The sequence below is a fragment of the Arvicola amphibius genome, chromosome 6 (genome assembly GCF_903992535.2).
Source record: "Arvicola amphibius chromosome 6, mArvAmp1.2, whole genome shotgun sequence".
Classification (NCBI taxonomy): domain Eukaryota; kingdom Metazoa; phylum Chordata; class Mammalia; order Rodentia; family Cricetidae; genus Arvicola; species Arvicola amphibius.
The window spans coordinates 61,762,987-61,782,790 of record NC_052052.2 but is presented as its reverse complement, the minus strand read 5'-3'; the positions used below and the strand labels follow the sequence as shown (position 1 = coordinate 61,782,790).

The 19,804-nt window shown below is 40.1% G+C and overlaps 1 protein-coding gene across 2 annotated transcripts in view; it reads right to left on the bottom strand.

Annotated features, from left to right (window-relative positions):
• Positions 1-19,804, bottom strand: part of Bnc2 (basonuclin 2) — a 272,872-nt gene that overhangs the window by 97,141 nt on the left and 155,927 nt on the right. For both annotated transcript variants that reach the window (XM_038334952.1, XM_038334953.1), the window contains one exon: positions 14,124-14,359. In XM_038334952.1, the coding sequence (XP_038190880.1) occupies positions 14,124-14,359 (236 nt within the window). The remainder of the gene's footprint in view (positions 1-14,123; positions 14,360-19,804) is intronic.

Here is a 19,804-nt window from a genome sequence, read left to right as displayed (position 1 = left end):
GATTTTATCTAAGTCTCTGCTACAGTCCTAATGTCAGCATTATTTCTATTTCAAATACAATGATGACTTCCAAACAAGAATCTTAGCACAGGTTCAGTTCCATGTGGGCATAATTACCAATAAGTCTCCCAGGGCTTTAGGATGACCACTTACTACAGTACTGACCCCAAACTGTTCACGACTCCCCAAATTCCCATGTCTATGTTTTGGGACCACCTTGCCAACGCTCACTCTTGGCTTTGTGATTCGACTTGCATTGACTAATAGGGCACCACTAACTAGGAAGGAAACAGATCCTTTAAAAGCTTGCACACTTGAACTTCCCCTCTCCTGCTGCATCTATGAACAACCTGTGGCTAACCTACAAACAGTGAGCAGTAAACCAATCTCCTTGGTTGTCCTATTGAACAACTATTAGCAGGAAGGAAGGTCATCCTAGATCACCAGCCCTGGTCAATGTCCACTCACTGCAGATGCCCAATTTACCCCTATGAAGCCAGTAGCTTTCGGATAATTTGCATGGAACTGTGCAGGACTGATGCACTCATTTGAAAGCATCAACTTCCACTAAAGCTGCTGCTCTGGTTCCAGCCCCATTCCTAATCCTTCTTCAAAGCTTTCAACAGACTACTCTGCATTTTTATAGACCTTTTTCATGATACAAAACATTACTAAAAAGAAAAGATGTGGTAAAATTCAACAAAAAGTATCTATAACTGCCATGTACACTGTTTTGCTGTTAAGTTCCACCAAATCCCTTCCTTCAGCCCTTCACATCACTATTAAACTGTGTAAACTTGTACTATATTTCTATCTAGTATGTATTTCTAGACTTTGGTTTTGTAATCATTTGTTTTCTCTTAATTTCATAAAGAGAAACTACAAAACCTACTTCTCCCCATCAGTCTTGCAGTTAAGCCTTACCCATCGTCTCTGCTACATTAAATAAAGCTCCATTCACTTCTCAGAAACTCTGCCTAGAATTCTATTTCAAACTAAGCTCTGCTTTAAAGGAAAAATGTTAAAAATCTAACTGTAATAACCTTTCAGATGAATTTTGTATTTTCACACTTTCAAACACATATTTGATAAATAAATAAGGGAGTATTTGGTGAACGTTTTCCAAATGTCTGCTCTAAACAAATTTGTATTAAAAATTAAAAAGTTCAATTACCTGGTGGCCCTCAAGGTCATTACTACTAAACACAAGCAATTACTACTACTTAGTTACAAATTAACAAAAGAAAATATGTAAATGTATGAAGCATGTATAAATATATAGTGTTATTAATGCATTTACAACACACTCTTTATGCCATTCTCAAACACATTATTTGGATTTTAATACTGTCTTTTAAACAAATACTCAATACATAAGTATGTTTGGTCTCCCCAAAACAGACTCAAAACACTGAAAAAAATGACCCTCACGAAACTTCCTCAGTATTCAGATACATGAAGGTGATTATAGAAACATACAGATACAACAAGAATTAAAGAATGCTGTAGAGAAATAACTTATTTTTGTTATTTTTTTATTTACATTCTGCCATCTTGAGTTTCTAGAAGCATCTATGAGAAGGTACACTTACCCCTTCATAAAGAAATGCAACCAGTAATCAGAACAAAAGCTCAATCTGTCTAAAATAATGGCAACCAGACTTAGGACAAGACATGTTTGGCCAAGGTATAGGCAAATCTTAAACATTTGTGGAATTTAAATTATCGGATACTCCATAAGTCTGGGAGACCACAGCATATACCCAGGATGCTGTTTGGGCTCTCAAAGCAATATCTTCTGGTGAATAAATCCTAAAGGAAAACCCTACTCTACAGCATTTTATACAAAGTCCCCCTTCAAAGGTGCTTCACTTCAGTGGGCCCGTTTGAGGGCCCAGATCCCCTTCCACGCGAGAAATATGGTACAATAAAGCCTCCCTCCATCTAGAGAAACATTCTTGGAGTTTTACTGTACATCTTTGATAATTTTGATACTTTAGCCATCAAAGTTATTCCACAATGTGAACCTTAGGAAGTATAATTTATCTATTAGCAGCCGGGGTCCAGGTGGGAGGTAGAGCAAAGGAAAAGGGGAAGGCAAGGCAGTTGGTGCTATTTAAGGTCTCTTTCATAGGCCCCCAAATGTGGAAATACCTTCCTTAGGAACCTCCTGCTGTCACTGGGCTGCCACCTTCTTAATTATATGCACACAGAACTTCCTTACCAAACAATCTTCCGGTGGCTAAATTTGCACAACGTGCAAAGGGAACGAACACGCAGGATGCCGACTCCTTCCAAAGCTTATGTTCTTTATAAAGTATGCTATAATTTAATGTAAAACATCTACATTCTAACTGATGCAATTTCCCCACAAGTGGCACTGGCAACGGCAATTCCACCTTGTCCTAAGCGATGACTTCACATTGGCTTCCACACATGGGCCACACTAAGCTCCAATGGCTCACCCTGGCATTCTCACTGAAAAGAGAACTTAAGCGTTCATCAACGTGTCAAATCATTTAAGAGCTAAAGAATAGACAGGAAGCAAATATAATTTGATAAATAAGCAGATATTTCTGTAACAGACAGCAAAATCTAATTAAACCAAAAGAAAATAATCATAATTCAAAACTTAGGGGTGAGGCTAAAAGTTACTTCTGTTTGTCAGTTCTTTAATGGCAGAGTCTAAACTAACAATAGAACCAAGGGATCTGAGAAAGGCTTAAGTGTCTTTTTTAAAAGGCATTAATTTGTCAATAAAGTTGTAAATATGGCCAAAGTGTCCATTTACATATAACTGGTTATTGTACTAACTATAGATCTGGCTTATATATCTGTTACAAAATGCAGCTCATGAATTTTGTTCTATTTTGTGGTAGCTGCAGTCACACTCCACTAGTGAAAGCTAAAACGGGAATGCGCTGCTTTGCTTAGCACCTGTCTGCAGTGCCCACTGAAGTATCTGCTTGGCACCTGTCTGCAGTGCCCACTGAAGTATCTGCTTGGCACCTGTCTGCAGTGGCCACTGAAGTCTCTGTTTACCATCTGTCCGCAGTGGCCACTGAGTCTCTGCTTACCACCTGTCTGCAGTGGCCATTGAGTCTCTGCTTACCACCTGTCTGCAGTGGCCACTGAGTCTCTGTCCACCTGTCTGCAGTGGCCACTGAGTCTCTGTCCACCTGTCTGCAGTGGCCACTGAGTCTCTGTTTACCACCTGTCTGCAGTGGCCACTGAGTCTCTGTCCACCTGTCTGCAGTGGCCACTGAGTCTCTGCTTACCACCTGTCTGCAGTGGCCACTGAGTCTCTGCTTACCACCTGTCTGCAGTGGCCACTGAGTCTCTGTTTACCACCTGTCTGCAGTGGCCACTGAGTCTCTGCTTACCACCTGTCTGCAGTGGCCACTGAGTCTCTGCTTACCACCTGTCTGCAGTGGACACTGAGTCTCTGTCCACCTGTCTGCAGTGGCCACTGAGTCTCTGTTTACCACCTGTCTGCAGTGGCCACTGAGTCTCTGCTTACCACCTGTCTGCAGTGGCCACTGAGTCTCTGTTTACCACCTGTCTGCAGTGGCCACTGAAGTCTCAATTGGATGAATTCACTTTCTTCAGTCTTATAAATAAGAAGCAAAAGTCAAAAACAGAAGCAAAACAAAACTAAAATAAAAATGGAGTATTAAAAAGGGGGCAAATAATGATTAAATTTAAAAAATTATACTCTAAATAAACACTATATCAAATTATACATTTCTAAGTTAGCAACAAGCATCAGAAATTACTTTTATTTCTTATTTGCCTCTAACTTTTTTGGATTTACTTTCCATGTTTTAACAATGTTTACAATTTCTCTTTATTAAAACCTGATCCCAGAGTAATGGATATTTCATTTCTCTCATTTTTCTGCCATATAACTATTTCTGTTTTGCACTTCAAAGATATAACCAAGACTAACGAGAAATTAATAGAAGATGCAGTAAATTCTTGTCTATAAAATTTTTGTTTCAAAAAAGGTGAAAATTTACATATAGGAAGTTAATGGTCACAGAAATATTCTGTGTATGTTCAGAAAATAATAAAATCTTTATTTAAACGTTAGGTGCTTTAAATATTTTATTAATCTACACTCACAAATTTGACATGCTAGTGTTTTCTCATATCATATATTAATATGCATTTTAAAGGAGCATATACGTATATAGAAAACACCAAAACCAACAGAGGCACCTGCTCTGCCACCACCAAAGATTTCCTAAAGCTGACTGAGGAAACTGTTTCGCAAGTCCTTAAAAATAATTTCCATTAACCATTTTTTCCCAGCCTGAATTTAGAGACTGTCCTAAGGCTACAGGTATAGCTGATTACAAAAATACACAAGCAAAGGGGATAATGGCCTTGGTTAATTAAAATGTAAAACTTCAGCATCTGCACCCTGCTCCTCAAAGGAAGGCTTCCCCGAGTCGCTCTCTTGACAAGAGCATTCAGACCGTAGGGAGGCTACAAAAGCGTTAATGACATTTACCCCTCTAATAAGAGCTGTTCACACTTCATGGTTTTTCCCTGTTATTGCTCAGGACAGACACTAGCACCTTGTTGAAAGATCAGCGCTGCGAGGGAAAAAGGCCCCCTGAGACACTGCAGACCCGAGGAAAAAGCACGAAATCAGACGCTGTTCCGGAGAGGACATGCTTGGTCCTCAAGGGTTCTCCCGCACCCTATGGCCACGGGTGTGCAGCAGTTAATACACTGGCAATGAGCGGCCTCCCCCACTCCCAGAAGACAGACAGAGGGAAGGCTAGGCAGGAAAGAAATACACTTCCTTCAGGTACCCTAGGCCTCGCCATGTCAAAATGTCCTGTGCTGCTTTCAGCTAATCGCCATGGATGTGTGGCTGGATGAATAACACGCTGACCTTTTCACCTAAGAAACCACAATCTGAATCCAGCAGGAAGTCACCAGAGGATCAATGGATAGAGACACTCATATTTTAAAGTAATAAAAGCACTACAAGAAAGGAAAGGGAGGGACATTTATTTTTTTAAACCATGGTTTTGGCCACCGATTCAACTGGCTTCCCTGGCTCTGCTATTACAAACCGGAACCCGGATGCAGAACTGACAAGCTCCCAGGACTGGCCCTCCCGATCTCAGAATCTGGCACAGGCCCACGGCTACTTCAAGACAGACGTTCCCTCACAAGTCAGTGCGTGGAGTAGCAACCCCGCTGCTGAGAGAGTGATGGCTGACTCAATGGAACATACTCAGCATGAACTCAAGCTGCTGGCAGAGATGCCAGCGCAGAAACAAGGGGTTCTTAATTACTCTTTCAAGAGGATTTTGAACGTATCTTATTGTTCATTTACTTCTAACCATGACTGTATATTTAAAAACAAGCAAATAAATGAGGCAAATTAAGGTGCTTCTCTGACTCCCCAATTTTGTGCATAACCAACAAACGATTAACAAAGAGGTCTAATGTGATCAGGTACTCTAGAGAAAAAAAAACCTACGGACTAGTCTATGAAGTCTACAGTTCACATGCCAATGTCTTTATAAGTCTGGGTTACTATGATCATGAGCCAACCGTCAAGGGTCTATGTCCCCCTCTAAGGATACAGAAATGCTTATTGCCAATAGAGTTTTACTTCAGAGCGGTATTGCAGAAAAATGCAGAACTACCACAGTTTAGATTACTGCATTTGCGTAACACTAATTTTAACACAACACAAAACAAAAATCCACAGTAGGGAAAGCATATTAAAATAAAAATAGAAAATACAAAACCACATTACTCATCCTAACTAGGAAGCTGCCTGTGACACTGTTATTATGGCTTTGTTAGAGAAAATTACACAAGAATAAAGAAACATAGAACCTTTCGCTCTCTGAGTCTAAAGCGTGTTTTTAGGGGTCTCTACATAAGAATCACACAGGAAACAGGCCATGAATTCTAGATAGAAAATGCCCGCTGACCGTAGTTCATTCTCTTGTGGGGTTTCTGCATTCTACTTTGATGTAGTCGTCCAAGGCAATCCATTGCTCTATGCATACCTATCACTGCTTTGCCTGTTCTCCAAGTCCCTATCTTAAGTCCCCTTTGAGCATAGAAGAGAAAGTGCTAGCGGGGAGAGAGTTAAAACAGTGAACGCATCACTCCATTGCCACCAAATAAGTGGAAACACTGCCTAGAGGGAAACAGGACCACAATGGTAAGGAAATTATTTACCAGGTCCCAGAGTTGTAAAAACAAATGCTGGATTAGTGAGCCATCAGAATCACTTCACTTAGAAAGGGGTATATAAGCACCGACTAATAGCCACAGACCCCACGCTCAGAGCTGGCAGTCGGGTGACATTAATTTCCCCATAAACTTAGTCCTATCTCTTTCAAATATAGTGTTCTCCTTGCAAGGAAGAAAGCTCCTCCCTCATCCTATCCCCTAAAAACTGCCTGTTTCAACACATCTCCACAGCCTAGTTCCACATGGCAGTGCTGACGCTAAATTCTGATCGCTCTCGGCGTTGCATATGCCAACATCATACATGAATCAGACAAATATACTTTTGGTTATGTTTGTCCCATCTGTATGGACGGAGTAAAAGCTTCCAGAAGCCTCTACAGATCCTTATCTCATTTCTACCTCTGGGTCCTTTGCAATTTCACACATTAGTGTTTGAAGTAGAAGGCAGCTGCACCCCCAAAAGAAAAAAGCTAATAGAGCTTGGCCTTAAAACCTTCCTCATGCTTCACTGTTGAAACACCTGCCCCTCCTGACAAACTGAGGAAAAGCACACAGCGGCTCAAATAAAATGTATGGGAGCGTAGGGAAACCACGAAATGTCTGTTGTCCAGAAACTTAAAGGACGGAGACAGGGACTAAAGCCTGATCTACGTAAGGAATTAAATTTACTGAGCTGTACCATGAACCTATCATGTTATAACTGTTAGTTCTGAAAATGAGACTTACAGATGTGTCATTCTGGAATACTTAGGAAGCTAACTGGTGGTTGACTTCAGATTTAACCCAAAGTCCAGGAGCTCTCCATCTTATTTCAGTGAAGGACACACAGGAAGGCTAGTCTGGAGACAACAAGAGTTTAATCAACAGCATCTGAAAGAATACGCAGGCCAGGTGGTGGTGGCACACACCTTCAAACCAAGAATTTGAGAGGCAGAGGCAGATAAATCAGAGTTCAAGGTCAGCCTGGTCTACAGACTTCCAGACCAGCCAAGCTACACAGAGAAATCTTGTCTTGATAAACCAAAAAGAATATGCATCCAAGTAAACCTGAACTGGTTCTTAGCAAATACAATTTGCTAAGGAAGGGTGGGCTCAGTTCTGTCTCTCCTGGTGAATGCAGAGGCCTCTTTCTATGTTCAATACACAGCCCAATTCCTGAAGTTTCAGCATCCCATCCCAGAATTTGGTGAACTGTAAACTGGTTCTATGGCACAAGGGTAAAGGGAAGAGTCTTTTCACTTTAGCTCTGAGCATAAAACATCAAGCTGCATCCTGATGTCTAAAGACTTTGTTTTCATTCCTGTTCAAATAGTTAGAGCTTTGCCAAGATTCAAAATCCCTGCATTCAACTTCCAGCTCCAAGTATGCCTAAGGCCTTTAGCTATGGTAACTTTAAAACTAGGGATAACAGTCTCCCAAACTATCTCTTTAATAGGAAGGCTAGGAGGACTGCCAGGGTGTTTGTAGATGACCTAGGAACTCTTAAAAACAAACAATTTAAACATGAGATACTGCCCCAAATCATCTATCTTCTGCAAGTCCCTGTCAGAAACGGGGATACTGACAATGTATGCATATGTTCTTCCTCTGAAAAAGATTCACACACCAGTGACAGGATGAAAGACAGCTTTCTTGTGGAGTATGATGATTATCCTATCTTTACCTGGATCAAATGATCCCTCCTTCAGTCATTTGCACAGTCTCTTAGTTTTCATCAAGTCATTTCCTTCCCATCAATTGTTCATGGTTGACTTGCTCATTATTGCGTGGGCTTTCGGAAAGACCTGTGTTGGTGGACTTGGTACATAGTAATTAACTGATTAAAAGTCTCCTTAAATGAATTATATATAGGTACTTTCTTCTTTCTGCTTCTGGAATTCCCTAAAAGCTTGTGAAGCTAACTAATACTCATGTAAAAATCTGCCTATTTTGTTTTCTAGTGCTGGGAACTGAACTCAGGGCCTCATACAAGTTAGGGAAATGCTCTACCACTGAGCTACAGCCTTACCTATGACATTAGTTTCATGTTAAAGCCTACTCTAATCGTTTTTAACAAGTCTCATTTATTCTGCACCAGGGACTCAAAAGAGTTGATGAAATAGGGAGATAGAAAGAACAGTGTCTTATAGACCACACCATTTCTTTTAAAAGGCACACATGCCAACATACATAGAGCAATAATTATTAATAAAGTGTGCCATGGGCTAGTTATGGCATGATATATTTAAACCTAATTTCACTATATTATAGTATTTATAGATGGAGAAACTGATATTGAGAAGTTATAGCTCTTAAGTCACGGCTGCCAAAGCTGAAACTAAGATTCATACCAAGTTTGTCCCCCTGCAGTGCCCAGTGACAATTCTCTCCTGCCTCTCATTTACATTCAAATATGTTCAAATGCCTATGCATGTTTGTGTGTGTGACATTACGTACATGTAATCAATTTAAAACAGAAGAACAGCTACCCTTGAATCTAATTGGTTGGAAAAGCATTCTGCTCTAAGGGGCATAGCGAAATATAAAATTCCAGAATTCAAGGCTATCCTATAAACTAAAATGAGCAGGTAGGTGACAGACTGTCATAATCCATCATCTTTCCGCCCTCATATTAACAGCTGTCATTGGCTGGATTAGGAGCCCTTCATGTACCTTGTCTTATTTTCACAACAAAGCTGTGAGGTGCCAGTATTATGCTGCTTTACAGGTGAGGGACTTACGTTAAATAAAGGCTAAGGCCTAATTTCATACTCCTGATAAGACTTTAAGCCAGGAATCCAAGTCATGAATCTGCTTTCCCACGCAGAACACTGGAGAACGGTCAACATGTGGGCTGGGTGTGGGCTAAGAAGGGAACATGAGATATGTGGTTCTTATATTCAGGAAGCTCACTGTACATTGCCATGCCAATTAGAAGCTTCTGCGATCATTGAAAAGTGACATAACCTCTTTGGATCTCAATGTCCCAAATGTTAATTTACTGAAATTTACAAGAGAGGCTGGATGGGGATCCAGAGAGCAAACATTGAATTTACTTCTCATGGGGTCATTTAAGTATGTGTTTGGTTAATATTAACATTTTTCTAACTCACAGATACCACAAAAATATTTATTCTGCACAGACCACCACTAGAAAGCCTGAAAGCCTTTGCTTCTTGCTACCTTCAGTAGCACAGTTGGGTCCGCCCTAGTAAGTCCTTTGCCCAACTGGAATTGCTGGGCATTGCATGAGATCAATAACAAAGTATCCTTATATTGTACATTTAAGCATATTTGCTTGTAACTGATATGGAGTGAGTGAGTTTGTATTACTTTGTCACAATGGCAGGAGAGACTGACTGTATTTACACTGTGGCAGGAGCATAAAGGAAGCAATCATGAGATAGAAATCACAACAGAAGGAAGGGCTCCAGTGTTTCAGCTAGGCCTGGTGAAAAACTCGACTTCAACTGTTTTCTACAGGAGAAATCACCCATGTGGGCAGAGCAGTGGGGACTTACAGGTAGAGGAGCCCCTTCTAAGTGGACCCCATGCTGAGGAAGAGGTACTTCCTTCAAGTTCTCAGAGCTTTTATTATGCTAATGTGTATCATACCTGCTCAAGGAGGGATGCAACATGTGGTTCTGCCCACCTCTAAAGCTAGACTCCTTGGGCTAAAGTCAGTCTTTGAGAAGTGCTAGAAATGCACGGCTCGCTCCATTAAGACCCCAAGACTCCAGTGACTTGCAATGTGCTTCACTTCTGCTCTGCTCACAGGCTGCGAACACTGCTAATTATTCAGAAAGTCAGAACTGGTTCTTAGAATTCTGGAAGGACTCAAAGTGGGGAGAGTTCCAAAGACAGGATGGTACACGCACCCAGGCAAGTTAGCTGTTCAAGCTAAAGAGGGACTACACAAAAATTTTTATTTTTAAATGACTAATCAACAGTGATAATCATCTGTAGTATTAGTTAAGTCAAAGACAAAGAAAATGAGGAATAATATGGCATGTTTTTATTGGTTACCAATAAATGTATCTGTATAGAACAGCCTGTAATAATAATAATAATAATAATAATAATAATAATAATTATTATTATTATTATTATTATTATTTTAGTCACAAAAAATATACTTAGCATTTAAGTGAATATTCCCATTTTACTTTTCCAGAGCAAGCTTGCTCTCTCCTTTCTGAATGAAGACTTTAGCAGTAAACAGAAGAACACTGGGATTTTCACTTTTAGGAAATGGCCCATCTTCTTACATGGTTGTGTTTCAATTTATGTTATGCACTTTACACTCAACTGGCTGGCTTACAGAACACACAGATGCCACCTAAGCGAAAGGCTCCAAGCTTTACACTGACTGTGTGGCAACCCTGTTACCTTTCTTTTTCTTTGAACATCATACACAAATGATAGCTTTCATCTGAGTTGTGAATGGCCTGCTCTTCTCCCTCAAACACACACTCCCAGATTAAAAAGCAGATGACATACCCTCCTCCAAATTCAACTCTTGCTAAAGTTAGGAGTAGCTGGCTATATATAAAGAATGTAGGTTTGGGTCCAGAGAGAGTTAGAGTAATACCCTGGCTTGACCAGTTCAACCCACCATCCATCTTCGTTTGCCCAGTAACACAATCTATAGCCAACTGCTAACCAAGTCAATACGTGGTAAGACTAACAGCCACCCTAACTTGCCTTGATAATTACTCTCCTTTAACTGACATAATATTCAATATACTGTTGTTGAGAGCAATAATGCTAAAATTGATGCCTTGAGGGCTACAAGACAATTGAGTTTTAGCCAGATAAAATGACTTGTACACTAATAGTGCATTATAGGGTTCCCCAGGTCTCAGATGAACATTTTATAGTCTACCTGTACAAAAATGTTACATATAATTATTTCAAAGTCATTTGTGCATACCTCATCATTACCACACGTAATTCTAAAGTACTGGCTAGTAATCAAGAGCTGGCCTAAAGCTTGAGAAGAAAGGAGATGGTTTTATAGCCCAAGTCCTTTTGTCTTTTACAAAATGAATGCTTTCTCAATGAGGATTTTTTAAATGTTTTTGTGTCTTGCAACCTTTTGCTTTTATTCCAACCCAGAAGTGCTTCATACAGAACACGTATATGACAAATGCTAAATGAGAGAACATGCCATTTAAAGAAAATCAATACTACATCAATTCTATCAATATAAGATGAAAGACACTAAGCTGAGAGTTCCTCAAAAATGCAAAAGCTATGATTTTCTAATTCTAGACTCTTAAGAAATAACACATTAAAATTTGAGATTTGTCAAATTTTACATTAATGAAAATTAATCATAATTATGTTAATGGCAATATTCTTTATATGTAACATTTCCTTTCCAACTAAGAAGCTTTATATGTCTATATTTCTCTCTGTATATATATTTTGATTTGAGGCTTTTGGCTAACTTTTTCTTTCACACTTCTCTTGCAACTATCTCTTATACAAAATAAAATCTATAGTATGTTTGAAAAAAGTATGTTTTCTATACTTCAGAGATATAATAGAATACTAGGGAAATTAATACCTAAATAATTATTTTATATTTTTATAAAAGCTCTGGTCAAAAGAGAACAGTAGAAAACAGCAGTGTTACATGGATAAAAATTCACTGACACCAAACTGTGACAGGACTTAATACAGAGTTGCTACCATGGTAGACCAGTATAGCCATTACACATTTGTTTGCTTGAATAGGAAGACACAATACATATGCTCCCAATATCTAAGGCAAAAATCAGTGATCAAGTACTGAAACACAGTATCAATGCAGACGCTAGCACCACTGTAGAGACAGTAAAGATGTTACTAGACAGGCTTTTGAATAAAGGCAAACTGTTAGCTAAGCTAAGGACTCTAGTCAGGACTCTAGGCAGAGGTATGTAAGGTTTTTTTAATTCGTAGGAATAAGTATGTATCCAAACAGATGCTAATGATGTGGTAACTACTGCAGGAAGACCTGGTACTCCAATGGTCTCAGTATAAACAATGACTGTAAAGCTGGTTCCATGCATTCTTTATCCTGCCTCTTCATTCTGGATCTTGCACTCCTTCATAATACCTGGCTCCTAAGACTTATCTGCCCATTTGCTTCACTGAAATAGCATCTGAATGAGAACATCTCCTACAGGCTCATATATTTAACCACTTGGTGCCCAGTTAGTGGTGCCATTTGGGGAGGTTTACAAAGTGTGGCCTTATGGGAGAAAATAAGTCACTGACAGTAGGCTTCAATAGTTTAAAGTCTTGTCATTTCTGGTTGTGCTCGCTGCTTCATGTTTATGGCTAAGATATGAACATTCAGCTCTCCTCCTTTTGCCACATCTGCTACCTGTTGTCTCTGCTTTTACACCATAAGCCACGGTGAAGTCTTCTGTAAGTCACCTTGGTCATGGGGATTTACCAAAGCAACAGGAAAGTAATGAATACAAACTGAAAATGCCATATTTAATTATTGTCATCCTCAGTCCATCTTCTGTGGGCCAAAGCTTCTGTGCATTCCAAACTGAGGCTCCCACTGAACTAAAAAGTCAACCAATTATGTGAATAAAAGGTTAGTCTACCTCCTCTTCAACTTTTCCTATTTCTACTCACTGTCTGCTGTTCTGTCCTCACTGATCCTGGAGGAAGCATGTAAAAGAAAGCCAGGAGTGTGTATGTTCTCATCCCAGATTAAAGCCTAGAGAGACTGCAAGCTTGCCACTCAATATAGATGCAGTCTGTGTAATATGTGTACTTGGCAGCTAAGGACTTGCATATTGCATGGGCTGGCTCAGTTCATAAGCATCAGCTTTACCTATGGTACTAGACAGGCTGGCAAGCTCATAAACATCTTTCTTTTTGAATGCTCAGTTCTGGACACACCTCCACAGAAAATGTGAAAGGAGACTTTAGATTCTACCTCTCAAATGAAATTTCCTTCAACATAAAACAGTATTCTATCATCAAGATTTTGGGTCCCTCAATGTGTTTTTCTCAACATTTATCTCTTAAAGGTTTTAGGAAAGCAGATAGAAATGAGAAATTCAGAGGCAAAATGACTTATGGTATAGCACCAAAAAGGTAATGAGAAATGGGTACTGTTGGTAGGGCAGAAGGCATAGGCTTCCCAGATAAATCTGAAGCCCTAACCACATCAGAAATGTCACTAGAATAAAGGAGGGGCTACAGATCACTAGATGGCCATCCATGTGTATATTTTCCATTATTTCAAGCTCTGAGAATACAACATGAGAGTTTGCAGGATAGCAGACAGTTTATGTAAGTTATAGTTCTTATGATTTGGGTGAAGCCATAAGAAATAGTGAGGGTTCACAACACTCAAGACGACCTTGCCTTGTGGTAATGAGAAATACCTTCACAAACCCAGCTGGAGGGTAACATCAGATTTTCAAAACTCCCCATGTATCTCAAAGATGGTAAGACTTAGTAAGGGAAATAAGACAGCCCACCTTGAGTCAGGCAGTGATGATGCAGGACTTTAACTCCAGTACTCTGGAGGCAGAGGCAGAAAGTTCTCTGTGAGTTCAAGGCCAGCCTGTAGTACAGATCGAGTTCCTGAAAAGCCAGGGCTATACAGAGAAACTCTGACCCAGGAAAACAAAAAACAAAACAAAAAAAAAGGCAGACCACTTTGGAGACGAAGAGTTGAACTCAAATGTATGAACAAAGCAACACTTTTCATTCAAAACAGAACACTTTTCACTTCAGCTATATACTGTTGAGGCTGCACAATAGCCTGCTCCCTGACCAGTGAGAGTTCTCCTATCTGGATATACAAAGGAAGAAGATAACCAGGTGTAGACAGAACTCTAATCGAACCCACCCAGAGGCGGCCCAGATTCAAGGCTCAAATCCTCCCCTACCTGAAGGATGTATCCACGGACATAGTCCCGCAAGGTCCAGCCCAGGCCATGTAGTATGTGCAGCACTTCCTCTTGCTTCAGGACACTGAAGAGTCGGTCCAGCAGTATCTTTAGCCTCACTGGCACTGCCTGTGTCCCGTAGAGCATCAAGCTGCTGATGTCAAACACCACATTGGACTGCACGATCTCCACTTGAGTGGGGTGGTACAGGTGCTGTGTGCTGAGCTTATCCAAGGCTGTGATCATCCCACCGATGTCCCAGGAATGGAGTGGGGGTAAGGAGACAGAAAGGACAAAAACGTTAGAAACATTATTGGACATTATCTTGTCACATAGCTCATAACCATAGATATTTAAGCAAGAGCCCCCCCTTCCTATTTTGTCCAATTTTTAATTCGGTATTTACAAATGAGAGACAACATCAGACAAAACATTTAACTTATAGATAGTCACTGAGGATTTTTTTAATGACTGTGGCTTTTTCTAAAAATATGACTAATTAATTCACTAATTAAACTCTAGATCAAGTTATCACAGTGCTTTCTATTCCCTTACACAAACACAGGAATCCAAATTCTCACTGTAAAAACAGGCTCTACAGTTATCGTTTGTTCAAGAGTCACCTCCTCAACCAGGTACGGTGGCGCCATGCATCCTAGGGCTACCATGAACTATTTAGTGAGACTGTCCTTCACAACAGAAAAGGAGTCACCTCTGCCAACATCCCTTATAATTCCTAAATGGCTTAAAGGAGAGGAAGGTTATCTCCTAAGCCACAGAGTTAAAGGCCTAGCTTCAAAACGGCAGGGTGAAGACTGTGTATCTGTAATCGTAGGACTCAGGGGACTGATATAGAGAAGTGTGAATTCAAGCAGGGCCTGGGCTACACAGAAATTATCTCCCCCAAAACAACCACAACCAAGCCTTAGTCAGAAAGAATAGGAAGGCAGACACCTGGGTAGAGGGCTAAAAAAATACAACTCAAATTAGCTAAGGGAGATTTTCTCCAAATTTCTCTCCTGTTTTCCTCTGGGATAGCTTTGCATTCACTAGTATCTGGGAGTTACTTGGTTACCTTGTTAGTAAGTTCATACAAGAGTGTCAGATGAAAACAGAAACAAGTGACTACACCCGGAAGTTTCTGTGATTTCAACTAATGGAATTATCTTGTGGAGAAAGTCGAGGATGGCCATTCTTAGAGAAGATATTTGGAATTTCACATGTCAGTAACTCCCCAGCTCTATGAAACGACATTTCTCCCCTAACATTAAAGCCCTTAAGGTAAGATCCAGAGTTTTATTTCCAATCCATATCTGAGTTACTGAGAATCCTACTGCTGCGAATATAAAGTATGTGTCCCCAGCTTCTCCACTGTAAATGATCAAGGCGACAGATGCCTCAGCCATGGGACTAAGAGATACTGTAAGACTCAAGAGAAGGCCCAAGAAAGGCACCCATAACTCCTCAAGAGGACACGAAAGGTGTGGCAATTAACTGCCCGAATTATTGTATACACCCTGGAGAGTAAAACTGCAAACACTGTAAACCGTGGAATGATCATCTAACCTCCTAAGTCCGGCAAATAGATATCACACAGTGCTTTGCCTTAAGTCATAGCTACACATGAGAATACCCATGGTTCCTGAAGATTCTAGGCTACTGAATGGTCTGTGTCAAACCCTTTCCCTAGCACTTTGCCTCATAGAAGCATTGCCTACAGTCCAAACATAAGCTGAGCAACCCCAATTTAAACATACCAGCACTTCTGCATAATAATGGGGATACTCAAAAGAGTATGCACACAGAACTTTTTTTTCTACTTTTTTAAAGTATTTCTAATGTATTTTTTAGGGCTCCTCCTCCACTCTCATTTCTTCCTGACTTGAAGCCACTAGAGAGTTCATGTACTCTTGATAAATTGCTTTCTTACATCCACAGTGTAAAGGCCCTTATCATTTACCCGCTGGCTTCATTCAACACATTTACTCCCAGGAATACTTTGTCAAAGAGTTCGGGTTTCCCCATACTTCATTTCTTGCAGCTGATTTGTCTGATCTCTCCTGTTCTGGTGGTTAAGTCAACTTTGAATAAATAGCTTTAAAAATTAATTTAACGTTTGGGAAAGATAAGGGATTCACAAGCCTGCAGACTGAAGTCTTCTCTCACTCCACAGGGCATTTATGCTGCAGACGGCAAGGGAGGGGTGTTACTATCTGGCTCTTCAAGTACAGTGTGTAGAGCTGTGCAGCCTTCTGATCAGCTTGAACCTAGTGTTGAGCTGGGGGAAATCTGCTCCTCTGCCACTTCCCTGTCACCATCCCTCCCGAACTCCATCAAATAATCTTGTGCTTGTGCTCAGGCCGCAACAAATGAGAAACTGAAAGACTCACGGAGAAAGGATATGACATCAAGTCCTGAATCTCATGCATGGGTTTGGCATTTTGCAACTTTGCAAAGTGAGTACAAACTTTACGTTCTGATGTGCTCAGTGACCAAAGGGAAAGAAAGTATTAACCTATGTTCCAAGTCATTAAGAGGCTAAGGGGCTGTGGTTTCAAAAGAGGAAGAGACCAAATGAAAATGGGGAGGGAGCAGAGACTTTTCAGTTAACCGTGACAGCACAAGTAAAGTCTATAAGGCAAAAATATTTTATTTCCCCCAAATACCATTTATATAAAAATATATTTATATAATACACAAATAAATGAAGATCAGGATATATATATATATATATATATATATATATATATATATATATATATATATATATATATAAAATTTTCCAGATGCCAGAGCAGAAGATGTTTGGCTAGTCAGTCAACAGTAGTAACAACAAAGCCCTACTAGTCCACAATGAAAGGTTCTCAAGAGTCCAGGAGATGCAGCACAGAGGAGGCTGTGATGACTGAACAGCAGGGCTGGCAGGTATCTGCCCTAACACACCCTGAACACAACACCACAGAGTATCATTCCGTTAAGGTTCCACCCTACACCAAGAAAGTCTGCTTCATGGTTCCAATGTCTGGGGAATCACCAAGATGTTAGTTTTGAGACAGGATTAACTATGTAGCCCTGGTTGCTTCAGAACTCTTGTGTAGACCAAGCTGGCCTCTGACTCTCAGATCTGCCTGCTTCTGCCTCCTGAATTCTGGTATTTAAGTCATATGCCATCACACACACCAAATTTTGACAGCATGTGGAGAAATCAAAATAAGAAGTTAGTCTATTAATGGACATAAAATGAGCCAATCCAAAGCTGGACTCTGTTGAATTTCACTATCTACCCAACTATGGAGGATTCAGGCCTAACTCGTGCATGGTTAGAAGCATAAGTTAGGTCAATGAGGAAAAGCCAATTTGTCCTATTCCCTGACCATAACAAATGGTGGAATGATGGGCTGTAAGATCAAATTCAGGATTTTATTGACAACTAGTGAGGATTCTTCTTTTCCTCTGTATTTGTAGCTAATATAAGAACTTGAAAACAGGAATCCCATGAACTGAATTTGCTAGGCTAAAAGATAATCTGAGAAACATCACACACCAGTCCTAATGATGTGCATGAGACTCAGAACGTATCAGTTACATGAATCTAATAATCGATCCATCAATCAGTCTCCCTCAATCTCAATTCCTTACTCCTTCCCTCTCTCAAATTGAAACTAAAAATTAAAATACAGTCATAAATTATATTTCCCATTCATCAGAATTACTGGAAACACTGCCACTGGTTCAACTGCCTTTGGAGGAACTTCTCTGGGCAGATGGATGCAATTTCAAATATATTGCCTGGTTCAACTGAAGGCATGTTTTCCCAGTTCAAATATAATTCATAATTTCTGCAGTGACTGAAATAAAGAATATTCTAAAAAAGTTCACTTTTTATAAAATTCACAGTGATGTCTTTAACAGCCTTAGTGAAGAAAAATAATCATAAGATGAAGAAATGAGGGAAACGGCCGTTTGAGCACTTGCTGCACGTCCTGTATCATTCTAGGGCTCATAATCAGTTCATTTAATTTTAACACTAGAAAATACATCATGTTACAACGATCATATATCTTAAGATCACAGGCTAAACTGAGTCAGTTTACCAACTAAAAAAGTAATTCAGTAATTTCACCCAGGAAAATTCTGTTTCTGTATGTTCAGATAGATAAACAGTAAGAAATGTGTAAGTCCTTATCATGTTGGACAACCCTAACTTCCAGAAATCTGGGCTTCCTGCCCATCACTCTGCTGAAGCAAGCATTTCAAAGGTCACCAACACCTGCCTTACTGTGAAATCCAATAGATTTTTCATTCATTATTCTACGTGATCTCTCCACAGCAGCCGACCTTATTGATCACAGCTCCCCCTAAAATGCTGTCCTTCATTCATGCATACATTCCCTTGCTCATCAGCACTTACTAACAGACCACTGAAAAGGGGCTATATGTAGATGAAACGTAATTTATGCTGTGGCCTCCACCTTCAAAGACAGATGCAGGAGATGCTCACACTGTAAGAGACTCCTACAGGCTCTCTGGTACAGGGGGAGAGCTCGTCTGTCAGGAAGGCATGGATGAATTAGTATACAACTCAGGGAGCAATACAGGCAGATGGAATCAAGGCAGAGGTTCTCAATCATGGCGGGCACCAGAACCACCTGAAAGGCCTGTGAGATCACAGATAACGGGGCTGCTCTCTCAGACTTTCTGATCCAGTGTGACCAAACGACTGCATTTCTAGAGATTGTTCACTAGATGTTAACATTGCTGGCCAGGGCTGAGCAATGCTAGAGGCAAAGGAGTAGACATAGCTCTAAAAGGTCGGACGGGTGAGGGGGCTCTTGGGAGCCTTAATCCTAACAAGCAAAAGTCTATGGAAAAGTTTCAATCTTATTTTTTCAATAGGACAGAGAAAACATTAAATGTTCTACAAAATGGAAAATTTTAACGTAACATGAAAATCTGACAAAAGTGCAGAAGTTTAGTTAAAGAAGCAGCTGCTGGTTAGCACGGGAGACGAGAAACGTGGCTTCTGGAAATAGCAGTAGCTAAAGAAGCTGAGCCAACCTCAGCCGTGGATCTGCAAGCACAGCCTGGGGAGGAGCAGAAGGAGCACGTTAAGACTTGAGACCTCATGCCAGGTGACTCTTACATGCGCCATCACCTAGAGGACACACAGAAAAGTGACCAACAACGAAGATGAACTCCAAATCCCTGAGTGTTCAGACCACCCTCTTACTAGTCTCAATGCGTACTCATCCATAGGAGGGGTCTCTCGGACATCAGAAAAGCCCACCGCATTCTCTAAATTCAGTTTAATTTAATTTTTAATTTTCCTGGGCCTCTATAATTTTCAAAACACACTGGAAAAAAATCCGTAGATTATAAATTTCACATAATTTCTTCCAGAAACTATGTTTACTACTTAAAAAGGTAGTTATCACCTATTCAATCAAACAACGTAAAATATTTTACAATCTCTGGTTTCTACAGTTACACACGTATACAAACATGTACACATGCATATACCACACATACAAACACACTGATTTCCAAACTGATTTCAATTATCACTATTCAGAATTTATTTTATCTTATGAAGTTTAGAATATTTTCTACTAGAGACTAGAGACCTCCTGACAGACTGTATTTAGTTTATCAGTAAAATGACATGGAAAAAAATAACCAAG